The sequence below is a fragment of the Protopterus annectens genome, chromosome 11.part0, assembly GCF_019279795.1.
Source record: "Protopterus annectens isolate FY-2018-M chromosome 11.part0, PAN1.0, whole genome shotgun sequence".
In the NCBI taxonomy this organism is placed as follows: Eukaryota; Metazoa; Chordata; order Ceratodontiformes; family Protopteridae; genus Protopterus; species Protopterus annectens.
In genome coordinates, this window is record NC_056745.1 from 115,501,759 (window position 1) to 115,522,333 (window position 20,575).

The window sequence follows — 20,575 nt, forward strand, 5'->3', positions numbered from 1 at the left end:
ATTTTCACATGTCAACAGATGTTTGTAAAAAGCATTGCTTTCCTTGTGGTTACTGATGACGTTCAGGTGTTCATACACCCTTCTTCTTAAAACCTGCTCTGTTTTTCCAACATAAAACCCTTTACATTCTTCACAAAACCCTAGATAAACCACACCTTTCACCCCACAATTATAATGTTTTTGGGGTCTGTAATTAAATTTCCTAGAAGGCAAATATAAAGTCCCCCCATTTAACATGGCATAACATTGTCTACAGTTCCCACAAGGAAAAGTTCCCAGTTTCTTCTTGGTGTTATCATATTTAATGTCTTGTTTAGCCTCCAGTAATTCTTTAAGGTTTTTGTTTCTCTTTCTAATAAAATGAGGGCAAGGTGTGGTATAAGGCTTTGTGTCATCATGTGAAGTGAGTACAGGCCAGTACCTTTGAATAGCCTCTTCAAATTCATCCGAATTAACTGCATAAGTGTAAATAAAACTGTTTCTAAGGTTAGAACTGTCTTTTGTTGTTTTTGGATGAACCATGCTCGAAGCAGTTCCTAACAAGGGTGGGTATAATATATCCCTCCCCTTACTAACTTCTTGGCTCATTTTATTTATAAGGTATGTTGGGTAACCCTTTTCAAGGAAAAAAGCCTTTTAAAATCTCAACCTCTTCACAAAAGGCCTCCAAAGTACTAGACATCCTTGATCCCCTTATTAACTGCCCTTTTACTATGCCTTTCTTTTGGCTGTAAAGGTGATTACTTTGAAAGTGCAGAAATGAGTTTGAGTAAGTAGTCTTCCTGAATATTTTTGATTGAAAACAATGATTGGTATTGTCTTTGTATAGGGTGACGTCTAGGTAATGTAGCTGATTCCTGTCAATGTCATGGGTAAATCTCAAGAAGGTTGTTGAGTTGTTAATATAGGACAAAAACTCTAAAAGATCCTGTTCACTACCTTTCCATAAAATACATATATCATCCAAAAACCTCCTGTAGTACAAAATCTCTTGACACCAACTACTTGCAAACACATATTCCTTTTCCCAATGGTATAGGACAATATTGGCATATAGAGAGGCACAGGGTGAGCCCATTGCTACCCCTTTTCTCTGCCTATAAAATTATCCATTAAAATGAATAAAATTATTGTCAAGAACCATTTCCATGAATTCCAACAAAAGATTAGTAACTTTTGGACTGAAACCTGCTTCTTTTGACAATGTGGCACCAAACCATTCCAGGCCCAATTGGTGTGGAATGCTTGGAAAAAGTTCCACCACGTCCACTGTAACCATTAGGATGTTTTCATCAAATGTTTTTTGATCAATTCCTTTTAAAAATTCCCAGGAGTCTTTACAAATATGGGAAATCCTGGAAACAAATTTTTTTAAGGAATAATCGATAAACTTAGCTAGTGGTTCAGTTATACTTCCAGCCCCAGCCACAATAGGTCTAAATCTTAGTGTGTCCAAGGTTTTGTGGGTTTTGGGAATACCAAAGATCTGTGCTATTTTTGGCCTAGCAACAAATAAATAGTTGTATAGTTGCTCGTTGATTGCTTTTTGTAACAAAAGGCTTGGATTTGGTAGTTAATCTTAGCAAAAGCTATATTGATTTCATTTTTAGAAATAAGTTCGTATTGCTGTGCATCTTGGAGCATGGTATGCATACTGGATTCATAGTCAACCGTGTACATAATTACAGCTCCCCCCCCCTTATCTGGTTTCATTGTTCTGATACCTTCTTTCTTAAAAGTTCAATCAGGGTTAGTTCGTCTTTTGTAAGGTTCGATGCGGGTCTGGTGAAATTTCCTTGCCCTATACATCTAATGTCCCTTTCTACTAAGGTTTCAAATACTTTTAAGGAGGGGTGTGTAGGGGGGTTGAACGTGCTTTTCCTGGATAACTCCTTGGTTGAATGTTCCTGACCTTTAAAAAGTATGTTCAAATTCATTTGCCTGACAAAAAGCTTCAAATCAATTAAAAGGTTTGTGAGTTGAAAAGGTTTTGCAGGAACAAAGTGGAAACCTTTTGAAAATAATTCAAAGTGGTTATTTGTTATTTCACAGTCTGTGAAATTGAAAATAGTAAAGTTATTCTTTCTATGTACAATTTGTTTTTCGTTTGTAACAGCAGGAGATTCATACATATTAAAAATAATGTTGTCTAATCCTGCGGATAATTCCAGTTGTTCTGCTGGAAATTCCGCCCCTTCCCCCTTCTCGGGGGTTGCTGAAAATCCTGCACAGACTGTTTCCTATTTCTTTCTGCTATCCTTTCACTTCTCCTTAATGTGTCAACAGTCACAGGCCCATAGCTATCAAATCTATTCCTTTCACCCCCGTTTACAACAATCCCTTCGTTACTGTTACTTTTCCATGATTTGGAAACAGGTAGTGGGAAGGCCCTCCCCTCTTTGTATTCATTTAAATCACGCTCCAATTTCCTCATTTTCCAGTTCAAAACCCTCATACAGTGTTGGTCAACCTCAGTAAAAGTTGAACCTAAGTACTAGGCTAACTGCCCTTATGGATCATTTTCAGCCTAGCCAATTACCCCATGTTTGTAAGGTAAACACCTTAACCATTATGCCAACCTCCCACTATATATATATATATATATATATATATATATATATATATATATATATATATATATATATATATATTGTGGGTTCCCATCAACCTATCAGAGCAGCAACTGGCAACTATCCAAATGGAAAAAAGGTAGTATAGCTGATCAAAAATCAGCTGGTCACATGTATCAGCTTTTTTTCAGTGCAAGATTGCGGTATAGTGGGGATCTGGGAATTTTCCCTTTCTATCCTGTAGTGCAATCTTGAGGGTGGAATACATAATTAGCTGGGAGAGTGGGGAGTGAAGACTGTCTTAGCCCCTACAAAAGATAGATTTTGTGTTTTTTTCAACTTTTTGTGATTTGAACTGGAGTGTATTTGAATCTTTGTGATACAGACTGTTTTATTGTTTTAGTGGTATGACAAACATTCAAAGTCTTCATACTTTGAATGTCTGTCATACACTCACATCCAGATAGATAGACAGATAGATAGATAGATAGATAGATAGATAGATAGATAGATAGACAGATAGATAGATAGATAGATAGATAGATAGATAGATAGATAGATAGATAGATAGATAGATAGATAGATAGATAGATAGATAGATAGATAGATAGATAGATAGACAGATAGATAGATCTAGATATATAGCTATACATATGTATGTATTGGTCTCTCCAGCACTGACTAGCTGACCCTCCCTGTCTCCCTCTGACCCCTTCAACACCCTTTTTTAGCAGCAAATATCACTAGAGGATGTGACATTCCAGGCAACATTTGTCTTATCCGTCAGAATCCACTAAGGTCTGCAGTGCAGCACAAGTGTCAGCAGCTGATGGGCCATCAACCTTTTGTTCCCTTTATCTTTTGCTAACCTTTCCCACCTTATACTGTTCAGCTAGAGCATTACTGAGTTACACCCTGCAATGCCACACACACAGAGAACTCATGCAGACAGACACACATATACACACACTGGTGTGCACATACATACCCACACATGCACGCACACAAGCATGTACACACACACACACACACACACACACACACACACACACACACACACACACACACACACACACACACACACACACACACACACACACACACACACACACACACACACACACACACACACACACACACACACACACACACACACACACACACACACACACACACACACACACACACACACACACACACACACACACATCATACACACACACACACACACACACACACACACACACACACACGCGTGGCCGTGCGCGCACGTGTGCACACACACATGCACTCACTTTCTTCAACAGCTTCAGAACAAATTATATTGTTTTACCTATGCAGGACAAAAAGGTGGAATGCAACACCAATTTACTGTTGAACTTAAACAACAAACATGTATATGAATCATCACTGATTTAATGGAACCATATTGATTCAACACAGTATAACACCACTTTATTACTACAACCAAGCCTGTGGAAAAATAGTCAGACAGTATACATTACCTTACCTTAGATTCATACTAGCCAATCTTGGTTTGATTTCCCAGAGGATTGAAGAAAGAAATGCAGATTATCTTTATGAGATAAACTTATTTCCTTCATAACACTTGCCATTTCCACTTGTGTTCTGTCATTAAGAAATCATTCCTCCCTCTCAGTAGCTGCTCACAGTACCTGTCTGCATTGCTTCATAGCTTACAATGTTAAATCATGGATACAGTTTTTGCCCTACAGCTGCACTCCTCAAAATAAAATTATTTCCATATTCAAGAAAGGTTCTTTTGCTGAAGGACTAGACTGTCTATGCCTGTGTTTCCATTCATCCTCCCTTGCTCATCGGTATGCATATACATTCAACCTCTCGCAGATGTAGAGCATCATTCCAGCCATCTGATAGCAGGTAGTAGTGTGCCGCTACACAGGACACGTGGGGCTTATTCATGACACATTTTACATGCAGATCTGCCTAAGCTGCTTGATAAAATGGTTAGAGACAAATAGTTGTATGTTTCAGTAAATCGATACTTTCACACTAGTTACATAGCTTCAGAGAGGAAGAAGCACAACCTCTGCATAATGGTTCTTAACAGATCATATACTGAAAAACAAGAACAAAAGCTTTTAATACGAGTGCTACTTACTTATTCAGCAAAGGCATTTGACCTAGTTAATCATGCCTTTCTCACTGATTCTCTGAAACTTGCATGTTTTGCCAGAGTCACCAAATAGGATTTACAAGTATTTTCTGTCTGGGCTGTTCAGATTAAAAGTGGTGCTGTACTTCCAAAGGCTGCCCCTATCACCACAGGGATGTCATAAGGTTCCACCTTTGGCCCTTTACTGCTCAGTTTCTCTATAGTAACTCATTAAATACTGTCCTGCATGGAGACATGATTGTTGCAGAGCTGCTTCTTTTGCCAGTTATATGAAAAAAATCTTCACTCAGACCTAATGCCTGCTGACAGGGTTCTAGATGAAGCACCTACCCATAAATGACACTAAATCAAGACCTGTGGATTTTAGTGTGTCTTGTAGACTCAGCAAAAAAAATGTGCTCTAGTACGAGTGCAATATCTTGATGCTAACATTCTGAAGTAAAATCTAAACGTTTGGCTTCAGGTATTTTTTTCAACATCCAGATATACTTACTGTGACAAAAACAGACTTTACAGACGATCCATGTCATTTTGGAAGTTCTCTTGATACCTCTGCTTGAAGTAAAGTCTGCTGTTCCTAAAGAATTAGTTATTATAGACCGCACATTTTCTGCACTGCCTTCCTGAGTAAGAAAGGAGTATCTGCAGGCTCCTATTGCTGTCATGGTATTGTGAACACTAAAGGCATACTCTGAAAACGCTGACATTAGTATCTGCACTGTACTGAAATGGCCAGGTGTTTGAAAATTTGCACTTGACCAAAGCACATTGCAGTATAAAATCTGCATGCAGCTAGTACAAGGAAAATGCATGAAAACCGTCAACTTAAAATTCAGAGATAAGTGTATCGCTGGGTGGGGAAAATGTACTTTATTGTAAGTAGTACTTGCTCCTTACACAAAGGAGCTACATAGCAAAAATAAAACAAAACAAAAAAAAACAGCACCAGATATTAGCAAAGTCCAGTGAATTGGAACAAATAGTAAAACTATCCATTAGTGGTTCTGATGTCTTTGATCTGGTCCTTACCAACCTAGCTCCTCGACTGTATTCCATTCCTCATCTCCTCACCCCTCCCTAAATATGATAAAAACTGATTCATCCTCTCGGTCAGACCTAGTGGTACCATCCAATCATCAAATAAGACTTGTCTTTAGGGAGCTCTTCAAGGCAAACCTACTCCAGTTTGTAGAAGAATTTCCAATCCCCCCCCCAACAAATGGACACAACTTGGCGGGTGATCACATTGACCTTAGACATTTAAAAGCAGCTAACCAGCTTCATAGAAAAGGCTGCATCTGCACTAAATGTAAGTGTAAATTCAAGAATATACACTCTCTGGTGGAATTCCTGTATAATAAACTGCATAACAAAAGAAGGAGAATATTGAAAAGCTGTAAGAAATGTGCATCCCTGTTCCTGAAGATCACACTGAAATATGCCAGCAAAGCACATAGCAGCAATATTAGAACATTTAAATCAGAGGACAGGCTTAAGGTCACTACAGACCAAAGGAAACCACAAATATTTCTACATTTATGTCAGGAATTTAAGAAATAATGTCCAACAATGCCTTGAGGTTGTCCATAATAATATCACACATTCTAACCCCACTGATATGATCGTTATATTACCTGACAAATGTGATACAAATGTTACCCCATGTACTCACATTGCTGCTTCATTATTCCTGAAAATATAATTTTCTCTGAAATCACCTTGGGAGAAGTCTTAGAATCTCTGTCAGAGGCTAAAAATAACACTTCCATGGGGCCAGACAATATACCAGGCTGCATTCTCAGCAATGCAAGGTATGCCCTCTCCAAACCTCTACTTAAACTGTTCAACCTCAGCTTGTCCACAGGATTTATCCCTAATAACTGAAGAACACCCACTGTAACTCCTCTACACAAGGATGGCCCCACTACAGATCCAGGTAATTGCAGGACTATCGGCCTTTCTTGTCTTGTATACAAAGCCATGCCCTTACTCGATGCTGTAAATTAATTCAGTACAACTTTCCTGAATATCGTAAATAGCCTTGCACCTCCCAGAAGGAAAAGACTGAAAACAAATAATGCAATTTGGCTGTCCTAAAAGAGGAGAATGCTAATGCAGGACAGATAAAAAAGTATGGAAAGAATGACAGAAATAAAAAATACCACAATATCTTACAAAATTGGGAATGTTTTACAATCGTACTAAAAAGCAAATAATTGAAGATAAAAAACATACAAAACTATAATACCTTTCTGAATAATAGTAAGCAGTACCCTAAATAATTCCATATAGCCATTAAAGAAATCTTGCATTTCAGCCAAAAATTCAACACTAACTCCAGCCCCAATAACTAATGAGTCCCTAGATTTAATACAGACTTTTTATACATATTTTAGTTAATCAAGAAAACGCCTTGTGGATCAGAAAAGCACATTTTAAACTTTCTTAGAAAAGCATGTCCTGTTGTTTTCTTGATGTGTGTGTAATACACTCATAAGCAAGTTTTTTTTTTTTTTTAGTCATTTATTTATTTTTTTTTTTCTGTGTGTGTGTTTTTTTAAGCCACAATCACATTACCACATCCATGTTCACGTTCAAACCTGTGCTCACATCCTATGTAAAACTACTCTTAAACAAACTCATACCACGCTCTACTTCTGCTAATGACCTTCCAAGTAAATTCCTTAAAATAGCAGCCAAAAGCATTGTCTATCTTGCCTCAATCCTTATAAATAGGTCAATCCAGAAATCCCACTTTTCCTGTCTCTGGAAAAAGTCACACATTATTCCGCTGGACAAAGGAGGGAATTCAACCAACATTGCTAACTTTAGACAGACAGCAATCAAGTAATCTATCCCCCAAACAACATGGCTTCCGTCCTTCCCATAGTACTAACACTGCACTTGTAACCTATATAGATACTGTCAATCAAGAGATAATGGCACACTAGTCTCCTCCTTATTTCTAGACTTGTATAAAGCCTTCAGCACAGTTTGTCACAGCAAACTTCTACTTCAAATGTCCTCATTAGGTCTCTCTCTGCCCACCCTTCTATGGCTTAAAAGCAACCTATCCAATAGGTATCAGTCAGTAAAATGACACTCCACCCTCTCGCCATACCTCCTGGTCACTACTGGTGTACCACAAGGCTTTATTCTTGGTCCTCTCCACTTTAACATTCTCACCAACATCCTTCACCCATCCGCACAGCAGGCCTCCCTAATACAGTAGGCAGATGACTCCAAATTATATGCACATCTGAGAACATGGCACACCTCGAAAAACTTACTCAGGAAGATTTAACAGCCACTGAAATATGGCTTTTTAACTCACAACTTACATTGATCCCCCCAAAAAACAAACTACTACTTTTTTCCCCAAATCCTTCACTGATGAAAAAAAAAATTTTAAAGTCCTCTCTTTCTTGATTGAACTATTGAAGTTATTTCTCATAGCAAATTATTAGGAATGATAGTGGATGATAATCTTAAGTTCACCCTGCATGTACAAAACTGCATAAGGAAAAAATAATCAAAAACTAGGGATGCTTTACAGAGCCAAAAACTTTATCGCCAACACAACTAAAACTACAGTTGCCACTACGTATTTCCTCCCCACACATTTTTTTATGGCTTTCCCACCCAAACTAACCTCCGGTCATCACAAAAATCAAAACTTGAACAATACTGTAACAAAGTTGCAAAATCTGCAGCAAATACCTCTTTCATAACTTGCTACTTTATAGCACTAAAAAGCCTAAATTGATTAGAGCTACTCTAATCAACTAACATATACACAATGTTTTACCACCTATAAAATTATTCATCATCCATCTGCCTGTCCAGCACTAAATAACATTTTACACACCTATATTCCCAGTCAGTCATTATGATCCTCTGACCAAAAATTCCTGTCTGTCCATAAACCTATTGAATCTGCTGGGCAATGTCTGCAGTCGCATCATGTTGCTAAGGCCTGGAATTCCTTACCTGTATCCAGCAGGTCAATACCCTCCCATCCTTCAAAACCATTCTGAAAGACTTCCTAGCCAAAGGCTGGTGCTCTCCTTGTTCAATACCAGGGTAAATTATATCCCTAAATGTGAACAAATACGTATTCATACCTTACATTTCCTAATTCTCCCTTCTTCACTCACTTCCTTAATTGAAACAATTTCTTTCCCCTGGTTTTCTCTCTAAATATACCATAAGCCTGCTTTTCTCACTTCATATTGCAATTTCTGTTTGTATTATACTAACTTACCTTTAATCTCTCTATAAACTGGCTAAAATTTCTTTAAATATCAAATTGTTGTCATATAAGTTGCATCTATACTTAACCAATGTTTTCATATTATGTCTAATTTAGTATAATTATTTAAACTTTTGATATGTTTGTATTATTTTTGAAAATTGCAAAATTATTGTTCTTAAACTGTTTTGTAATACTTCGGGAACTTTTCTTCCCAGGACTCTGCTTTAAATGGGCTGCTACCCCGTTGGTCTATCCCAGTAATCAAATGAATAAATGCGTCATAGCAGAGCTTATTTATGTGAACATATTCAACTTAAGTGATTCAGACCACACTCAGTCTGGTTTTGTGAAGTGCAAGTCCTACCTCTTGAACCTAGTATGCTTGTTTGAAAAGATAAAAGAGGCTGTGGACAGCGGTCACTGTATGCAAGCTGCTTATTTCAGCATCTATCCCCCATACTGGTATTACTGAAAAAAATAAACAAATGTAATATAAACCCCTTTGCTGTCTACTGAACTGCATATTGGCTATCCAACAAAACTAATTTTGTGAAAGTCATTGGTACCCTTTCTGAACGTAATATTGTAACTAGTGGGGTACCATAGGGATCATTGCTTGGGCCTCTCCTATTTGGAATTTATTTTACAGATATCCATGCCAATATCCCAGAAATGTGTTAACCACATTTATAGATGCTTGCTAGCTGGGCACTATTATCCACTCACCCACTAAAGCTAAACAGTTCTAGCAAGGGCTGGAATATGCACATTCCTGATATACCAAAAATAGTGTGAAGCTAAATGCAAAAACCAAAAAGTGCAGAATAGTAGTATCCAAGAAAGCTGCTTCCATACTCTAGCAAGAAAGCTGCTTCCATACCCTAGCAAGAAAGCTGCTTCCATACCCTAACAAGAAAGCTGCTTCCATACCCTAGCAAGAAAGCTACTTCCATACCCTAACAAGAAAGCTGCTTCCATTCCCCAGCAAAAAGCTGCTTCCATACTCTAGCAAGAAAGCTGCTTCCATACTCTAGTAAGAAAGCTGCTTCCATACTCTAGCAAGAAAGCTGCTTCCATACCATAGCAAGAAAGCTGCTTCCATACTCTAGTAAGAAAGCTGCTTCCATACCCTAGCAAGAAAGCTGCTTCCATACCCTAGCAAGAAAGCTGCTTCCATACCCTAACAAGAAAGCTGCTTCCATAATCTAGTAAGAAAGCTGCTTCCATACCCTAGCAAGAAAGCTGCTTCCATACTCTTATCAAGAAAGCTGCTTTCATACTCTAGCAAGAAAGCTGCTTCCATACTCTAGCAAGAAAGCTGCTTCCATATCCTAGCAAGAAAGCTGCTTCCATACTCTAGCAAAAAGCTGCTTCCATACCCTAGCAAGAAAGCTGCCTCCATACCCTAGCAAGAAAGCTGCTTCCATACTCCAGCAAGAAAGCTGCTTCCATACCCTAGCAAGAAAGCTGCTTCCATACTCTAGCAAGAAAGCTGATCTAATACCCTAACAAGAAAGCTGCTTCCATACTCTAGCAAGAAACAGCTTCCATACTCTAGCAAGAAAGCTGCTGCCATCTCATGTTATGAACAGTAGTTCTCCCATACCTCTCAACCTCTTAGAGTTAGAAATTTGGACAAAGCCATAAAAAAGTGGTACAAATAGGGGCAATTTTGAAATATTACTCTTACAAACTTAGGAAGTTGATAGCATAACAGGTTTTGAATTAGCATGAATTTTCTGAAGGATATGAAGTCTAAAATTCAAATGTCTGTCATTATTTTCTAACTTCAGTCTTTAATGATTTGACACTAATTTGCCAGAAAGCCACAATTTTATGAAAAATGGACCAAAAACATAAGGCAAAAATCTGTACAGTTGAGAGGTAGGCTTCAAACTGACACAGTCATAAGAAACTTGGATGGATACTTTCATTTTATCATCATGTTCTTCCATAGCCAGAAAATCCTTCTATTTGGCCCAGTAAGCTTCCAAGGCAATATCTTCAAAATCCAGAGAAGTTGTCCTGTCACTGTACTCTTCCCTTATCAGACCCAGCATCAAATATAACACCCCCACTGATGTATGCAAATCAAAGCATGTCACTCAACTGGAAAGACCACAAAGATTTCTAAAGAAAAAAAACTGAAAAGCCTTAAAACCACCAACTGTCCTTTTAGATAAGCACTACATCTACTTATACCCATCAGCCAATGGGCTGATCCAAGGTGCCCTGGGATACCCATCAGCCAATGGGCTGGTCCGAGATTCCCTGGGATACCCATCAGCCAGTGTGCTGATCCAAGGTACCCTGAGATACCCATCAGCCAAAAGGCTGATCCAAGGTGCCCTGGGATACCCATCACCCAACTCACTGATCCAAGGTGCCCTGGGTTGCTTTTCAGTTGATGAAAGACCCAATGCTATTTGACTTCCTCTTTCTTTGTAAAATTAATGTTCTACAAACAACAGAACATGGACTTAAATTGTATCCCAACACATACAAATTACTTTCTGAAGCTATATTCATGTAATAAATTATCACTACAGGTCAAACCAAATACTGCATTAGTTAGCTTTATGTATTATTTTGAAGTTTTGGTTAATTAATTGTCTATCAGCAGAGATTGGTAAAAGTGATTTTGACCTTTATGCAAGCCATCAATTTTAAGTATACATACACATGCATGTGTCTGTGTGTGTGTGTGTGTGTGTGTGTGTGTGTGTGTGTGTGTGTGTGTGTGTGTGTGTGTGCGTGTGTGTGTCTGTTCTGGGAAAGGTCAAAGAGCAAAAAAAAACCAGTCATGCACAAAAGTTAAAGCAAAATGAAAAACTTGGTAGGAAAAACCAGTTTACAACAGCAAAGCTTTAGTAAAGGTCAAAGAGCACTGACATTCATTAATCAAATAAAAAAAATCAACAATAAACAGTGAATATTCCAAGACATAATATCGATGCCTGCAACTAAAAAAACACTGAACTCTTCCGTGTTAGCTCCCTGCACCCACTACCCTTCCTGCTAGTTAAATATTCCAACACTGAGATCGCACAGTACCAGGGAAAGGGCTTATTCCCCAACCACTTTATTATAGCTATTTCACTCAACTTGTCAGTCAGCTGTTTTGTTGACCAAACTGTGTCAGCAAAACAACTGTCGTTTATACCAGCAGTCAAATTTAGTAATGTCTCTCCCACAGACACACACATATAGATATAGATATAAGTACAATATATAGACACCAGTATATGTACTGCAGCTAAGAGCATCAAGTTTTAAGTGCTAGTACTGCTTTTGTGAGATCACAGACAACATCTGAAGCCCAAATGAGCCAGAAATGAGAATGAACATTGAGTAACGAGTAATAAGGCAACTGTAGTTATAAGATATGAATTGCTCAGCCCATTTCTGTGTACTTGAAGTTAACAGTGTCCCAGATTTGAAAAGTTGTGTCCTTGGAGCTGTGTGGTGTAAGTATCTCATACACTAGCACAGGTACATAGACAGACAGACAGTCAGACACATAGATAAAGACACTGACAAACACACACACACACACACACACACACACACACACACACACACACACACACACACACACACACACACACACACACACGCACACATGCATGCACGCACGCGCACACACACACACACACACACACACACACACACACACACACACACACACACACACACACTAGTTCCTCATTCCTTCCCCATCCTTAGCCATGTACTTGAAATGGAAGCGTCTGTTATATATGTAAAGTGCATCGTGTGATGTCAGTTATTGTTCTAGCCTTCACCCATTGTCAAGTGATCTCTTGCCTTATTTTACTCTGCCTTCTCCCCCAGGAACAAGTGTACTTTGTAGTTGTAAGACAATCAGTCTGCTGTGTGATGTCTACTCTTAGGATTATCATGTCTCCTTAGCTCCAGCTATGTTGTTATTATACAAAGTGGGCAGTCTGCTATGCTCTGTGGCTTTGTTCTTGTCTGACAGACCACTGCCTTCGGTATATAATATGCAGTGTGAATGCGGACAGTACCACCCCGTTTGCTGTACCTGGACTTTTCATACTCTATTTCCTAGAGCACCATATGAAGTGCTAGGCAATAATTGTGGTGTTAAAATGAACACTAGTCTGAGCTGTTATGCACTGTTTTCACCTAATGGTAGAGTGAGTGTGTAGTGAGTGTGCACTGAAAAATGCTCACCTCTGTTTTAGTCATGCATTAACCAGCAGAGAGGCCAGCACACACACTGTAATTTATCATGTACAATATAGATAGCATCTATGAATATGGTTGTAAGGTAAATTTTTATGTAGTTTTGACTAAGCTTATTATTTTATTCTTTGCTAATAAAACTAGAGTTTTTCCTTACTGCAATGCTAATCATGCATAAGTAATAGAATCACTTAAAAATAAAACAACTAAATGCCTGTATCTTTATTATAAACTTGCTAAGAACGATCCTAAGGGAAAGTGTTTCCTTTTGTTAAGACTCAAAAGTATGTAGTTAGATCAATATATAACATCTGCCCATCATATTGTAAGTATAGTTAACAAAGTTTTAAATAAATGTAAAAACTGTTAGATATTCCCTCAGTTCCTCACACTTGAAACAAAGTACCCTATAGCGGTCAATGTCCTTAATACTAGACTAAAGGCAGTTATAGTTAGAGGTGACCCTAACACTGCCCTCATTCCACAATATTGCCTTACTCCAAACAGCAGAAAACAAAATGTCACATTTCATTCACTTATTCAACAATACAGAACAGCATTGTCTGTCTGTGATGAAAGCTAACTGACTTCCAATAACAGGTGCAGACACCTTTCTGCTTAACTCCTTAACATCAGATCAACACCATCAACCCCCCTTTTTCCCATTTTTTTCTCCATGGAGTCAGGGTGTTGTGTCCGCTGTCATCATCTGTCTTGATTCAATGCCACTCTCCTACCTTCCTGGACAGGCATACCTGACTGCTGCAGGTCTTGTCTCACACAATCCGTCCATCTCTTTGCTGGACACTGCCTTTTCCTCCTGCCTTCTTCCTGTCTGTTCCAAATCTTTTATCCTAGATTATCTTCTGCTATCCTGTACATGTGCCTGAAATCTGTTTTCTTTGACCTTGTCTGCAGTTGAAGCTATTTAGGCTTCTGCTCTGACTTCCTCGTTTCTTCATCTGTCCCACAGTGTGCATCCTACCACCCATCTCAGGCACTTCACCTCCATCACCTTGAGCCTCCTCAACTGCACTGCCTTTACTGCCCAGGTTTCTGTACCATACAGTAGTACTGGTCACACCATAGTTTTTTATACCTTACTTTTCAGTTTCTTTGGCATTCTTCTCTCTTGCACTTTCAAACTCCACTCCAATGGTTGCATTCCACCATTAAAAGTTAATTAAAAGCAGTAATCTCTTACTAGTCCCTGTATAACCCATAGTATCTCTTTTTTTGGAAACCATCATTTCACCTTGCAAACTGCAGCTATAACTATGACTCAGAATTAAAAAAAAATTCTATAAAGAAAATCTTCCAGAAACTTAATTGTGCACTTGTTTAAAGAATCATGGCTAACCTCTAACTATAACTGCCTTTATAACATAATAAGTATATTTGTCAAGTATCTTTGGAAGAAAGATTATGTTAAATGAATGGTAATTTCTTCTTTGATATACAGTATATTTACTTGAACTGGGCTTTGTGATGTATGCTGTAGGTATGCATGAAAAGTGTATATGTACATGTATATGTATATATAAAATAATCAACAAATAACACAAACAAAACACTAAAGGTAGATACTGTAACACTGTGTTAAACAAAGAAAACATCAATATCACCCCATGGCAACTAACATAAAACAAACTTTAATATAACAAATTAAAATAAAAGCAATGAAACATAAGATAAGTGCTTTCAGACAACTTCCATCATTCCCTTCCTCAGAATATCTGTATATATATATATATATATATATATATATATATATATATATATATATATTCACATATGCTGTACTACATGTGGTTGAACATTTTCTGGTCACCTCACAGAATGTTGCCCAAGAAACACTGACTCGCAAGTCAGCTGCTACAACAGATTGAGGAGAATGGTATTGTTCCCACCGTAGGAACCATGTCGAATCTTGTTTCGGAGTTCTTGCTATTTTTGTCTTTCCATGCTTTTAGTCAACATTCCATGAGTTGAACACAAAATGTTTGTGCCTTATTAATATAATCTCATGTGTGTATATAGTATATATATATATATATATATATATATATATATATATATATATATATATATATATATATATGCGTGTGTGTGTGTATGTGAGCATGTGTATAAAATATTTATTTATTTAGTTATTCAGCTTTTGGCTAGCACTTATGTCAATGTTTTGAATTCATATTTTTTTCTGCATTTGTTACAGAGTACTTTCTGTATGGCTCCCCTTGAAATAATCTAATAAACAAAATGTTGACCTGCTTAACAGCAGGAAGACAACAACAAAACATTCAAAACAGCAAACACACAAAATGGCAAATTTCGCCTCTGGGAAACTAATCACTTGGCCACCACTGATGACCTTTTCCCTTTTCTCCACTGTAGTGCGATCTCAGAGTTGGAATATTTAGTTGGCGGTGTGTGGGGGGCACAGCCCCCCACATGGAGGGTCTTGAGCCAAAGCCCCCCACTTATGTGGGTTTTATTTGTGTAGTTATTTTTTTTTTGTCAATGGTGGCCAAGTGATTAGTTTCCCAGAGGCGAACGTCTCCATTCCAGGAGTTTACACACACACACACACACACACACACACACACACACACACACACACACACACACACACACACACACACACACACACACACACACACACACACACACACACACACACACAGTATCATATCTTTATGTTAACTGTCAAATGTTATGTCTATATACAAGAACTATATATATATATATATATATATATATATATATAGCTACAATAACTGCTATATGCATTGTCTTAGCCTTGCCTTTTGGCTCAGGTGGTGAATGACAAGATCTTTAAACCAGCTTACCTACCAAGTTTTAAAGTTAAAATAAATAAATGAATACGTGCACAATACATACATACATACACATATAAAAATAAATAAGAGAAATGATAACACTATAAAAACTCTGCTGTTGCAAGAAAATGTTAGTATATTACACCATCAAATGCAAAGATGAACACAAATCACATATATGCTTATATATCATTCCACAATAGTAGTTAATTCTTTCTGTGTTAATGTATCACGAATGCTAGCATAAAAGGTCAAACTATTCAGAAAAGTGCATGCTGTTGGAAGTATGTGTCCTTTTATTAGTGAGACTTAAAAGAAGTTTTGCTTATTGCCTAGTAATTGTCTTATTTCAACTTCACCCTCTTTATATGATCTCATAAGAGTATTTATTTATTTACATTTGCGTTTGTTACTATGCTTATACCCAGTTTAGAGTTTAAATTCTTCTCATATTTTTTTCTCTAAAATTTCACTTATTATATTTTAAGATTGGTGTTGTCATAGCCTTTTCATTTGGCATATGTTGTGTATTTCATTGCAGTTCTATGACTACACTCTACATTTTCATTTAACACCAAAGACTTAAACATCTGAATCTCAATTCAGTTGTACATAGATTAATCTTATCACGTAAAACAGGGCTGCCATCTGCTACCAGTAGAAACAGTGAATGGATGAAGAACTTTAGAAACAGACAATAACATGAAAAGACAGCAGCACAATGTAACTAGACCCACTGGAATGAAAACAATGTTGCAGTTATTTGCAAAGGTTGGAGCATTATCTCTCTCTATATGTGTACAAAGTAACAGTAACTGCCATGACATTCTAAATACTGCTACATTTTACAAAGTAAAATAATAATAAGTGCAACAAACTTCTCTGGTTCTTCTCTGGGGTCTCCTAGTGTCAACATCACTGTCATTATCTTCATCATCATCATCACCACCATCATCATGTCCTTTGCCATTGTCACTGCTGCTGCTCCAACTGACTTTGTTTTCTGCTGCACTCAAATCTGTGTCGGTTTCCCAACTTTCTTCACCAGAATCTGTGTCCAAGTCTTCACTGGAGGTCTCATCACATCGATCTGTGCAATTAAATCATAAAACACAGGAATCAGCTTACTGTTTGAATTCAACATTTTTTGTCATTTATATATTTATATATTTTGCCAGAGAAATTCAGAGCAGCTGTCACTTCTGTACCCCATGACAAACACACAAATTGTACAAATAGTTGAACAATTAAGTTTACCTCTATAATATTCACAACTTAAATATTTTTATGCAGTTCTGATTCTCCAACCTAAAAAAAGTTCAGTGCACTGTGACCACCTTGCATGGATTGGCGATCTTTTGAAAAATCCCACACGGTAGTAGATTCATTATATATTTTCATTATGCATCTCTTATGATGACTGGCTGGCCATAAATGCCAGAGATGGTGGTCATGTCCACTAGTGGGTTCGGGCTCAATAAAGAAATCAGCAAGTGTAAGTAAATAAAAACAATGAGTAAACAGCATTAGTAATTAAGTAATTAAGTTACCTGCTTATCTCCTATATTTATTTATTTATTTAAAACTGCTTGCCACCGATGCTACCAAGAGTTATTCCTCCATCCAAAAATGCATCCTGAAGATAATTAAAAATGATTGCACATAAAGGCAATATGAAACAGCAACAATATGCAAAAAGATTATACATCAGATTAACAAAATAATAATATCTATAAGGCGGGTTACTGTAAAGGTCAGCTATATCTGGTAAAAATTAGGTTCTGATAGGCAGTGAGGTAAATATGCAAGTATAGCTGTGGTAAATAATAGTCAAAATACCAAATGGGTATAAGGCAAAGGTGGGCTGAGAAGCAGGTGTGAAAATGAATTCAACAAAATATGTATATAATGGGGGAACCAGAAAACATGGATTAAAAATATGCACACCAAAAATTACTAAGTATTGCTTCAGCCCCCATGGAACAGCTGCAGCTGAGATAAGGTGTAGTGGCTGAGTGCTTTTATGAGAAAAGTATTGGCACTAAGTGCAAGAAGCCTACAATTCAGCACAAGATGTTTGTGCTTAGCTGCTTTGCTAGCCAAAAGGAGAGATTCACAAAAAGGATAGCATCACTGAGCTGTAGGCACGACTCCATTGCATCTCCATGTTGTACACCAAGTTTATTGGCATTCCATCTCTGTTTTGGGGTCTGATTCCATGCAGCACAGAGCTAAATTGTTGTTGCAGCTGCTCTGCACACAATAAGTATATAAGTGAGGATTGTTTGGAGCCCTCTTTTTGAATCACGCGGCACCTTTTTAACCTTAAGTACTGCAGCTAGAATGCCAACTCCCTAAGTCTAGTCCATGAGCTGAATTTGGATGGAGCTGCCTTCATCACCCAGCTTGCCATTTGCCTTTCTGCTAAATGAGGGGAAGTTGTCATTTAAACAAATGCAGCTTCAGCCAATGCAAAAAGAGCGAGCGCTGTTTGTTGATAATACTTTCACTGATAATGGAGTTTGCTTTTTTCTCCACTGTTGTGTTACCTTGGAGTTGTTACATGTAAGTCTAGGGAGTGTGGGGTTTGACTTGCCCCTCTGCAAAAAAATATTGTAATGTTCGCCAAAGGTAGTTTTGGTGCACTGGTTTAGATTAATTTCATTTCAGATTCCTGACCTTCTCCACTAGTTTTAAGTCCTATGCATCCTCAATAATGTTATATTAAGTATTCAGCAGTCTGAGGATCTGGTTTGTTTACAAGGAGGCAAAAAAAGAAAGAAAGGAAGAAGTTCTCAAGAAATAACAAGGAAGAAAAAGAAACTGATTAATAACTGCAAAGGAAAGAGAATACTTACTAAAAATGATGCCGCTTTGTTATGTAAGACACAAGTTACAGGGACTGATAATATTTTTCTATCTGAAATCCTTCGGACTACAGAAAAAGGCATCATTTTTTCAAAATGATTTATATTATATTTCACACTTTATGCATTTTCATGGCAGGAAACTGCCAAGAGACTTGGACTGAGTTTTACTGCTGTGTTGGCCTAAAATCAACTACATAAGGCAGACACACTGTGAAGGTCAGGTATTCGTACAATGCATGGAAGACACTAGGCTGGTGATAGAGCACTGTTATGTTAAAAAATACTTATGAAAAAGACGTTCAAAACAGCTTCCAGGTCTCAGAAAAATATCTTAAAGATTTATACATAATCAGTAAGAAAACAAGAGCAATTTCATTTTATTCTGCAACAGCCACTGTGAGATCACCCACTCTCCCAAACTCAAGATTATAACCTTTTCAGCTGACATTATCCTTTATACAAACAAAATATTTCAAATATTTCATATTAATTGCACTTGTTTTTATCCTCAGTGCATTCTTTTTTATAGAAGAGCAAAGAAAAATAATATAAAGAAATGTAATGTTATGCTTAGTTGTCTTTATAAGTTAATTTTATTTTTTTACTTCAAATACTCATGCTAAACTTGTTCTACACTAATTCTTTTAAGATTTCTTTTATGGCAACATCATCTATTCAGGAATTTCAGTTACTCTACAGCCTAATCTGGAACAAATACACCACAAACAACAACATTTATATTAGGATATGTTCTAGAAACATGGGTGCACAGTCCTACATACACTAAACTGGTCTTTTTAAAAACATTGACTATTATGCCCTAAGCAGAGACATAACATAACATAACTAGGGTTGAGTGATGTAATCTGTCTGGGAGCATGATTGGCAGGTAAAAAGGATGTGGGTATTCAGTAACACCATTTATAAATGAATGCTGCTACTACATTCATTATTTTTATTAGAATGACAAACCTTTTATTTATTTATTTTTAGTTAGTTAGTTAGTTAGTAGTTAGTTAGTTAGTTAGTTAGTTAGTTAGTTAGTTAGTTAGTTAGTTAGTTAGTTAGTTAGTTAGTTATATTTGACACTTGTTAACCAGGATGGTCTGACTGGGCTAAAGCCCCTTTTCAGCAGAGGCCTAGGGATAAAAGCTCCACGTTACAACAACAGGAACATTAACATGATAAGTAATGGTCATGACAAGTATTTGGCAGTATATGCAGCAATAGTAAAAATATCCCTCGTTAGTAAAAAGTAAGAAAGAGACAAAGAATGAGGATAACAGGTAACAAAAGGGAAAGGAAGAAAGAAATAGTACTAGTCAAGCTGGGGCTATATGAAGATAAATCTGAATAAAGGGATGGGGTAGGGGAGTGGAAAGGAGAGTGAGTATGCAAAAAGTAGTGATGGAGTAGGGCAGGGTACAGGTGGGATGATCACAGAGATACGACCAGGTACTGTTTAGATGGAGTTTAAGTGTTTTCTTAAATTCTTGGACATTGGAAATATTTCTCAGGGGCAATGGAAGTTTATTCCATTGGATGGCAGGATAATAGCTATAAAGATTCTGTCCAATTGATTTTTTGGGTTTGTAAATTTATAACAGGCATTAATCAGTGATTCAGAGAGATCGGGGGGGAGGGTGTAGAGA

At 37.3% G+C, this 20,575-nt stretch overlaps 1 protein-coding gene across 2 annotated transcripts in view; it reads right to left on the minus strand.

Annotated features, from left to right (window-relative positions):
- The window catches only part of LOC122815197, a 366,575-nt gene that overhangs the window by 243,882 nt on the left and 102,118 nt on the right, over positions 1–20,575 (minus strand). For both annotated transcript variants that reach the window (XM_044087491.1, XM_044087490.1), the window contains exon 2: positions 16,932–17,143. In XM_044087491.1, the coding sequence (XP_043943426.1) occupies positions 16,932–17,143 (212 nt within the window). The remainder of the gene's footprint in view (positions 1–16,931; positions 17,144–20,575) is intronic.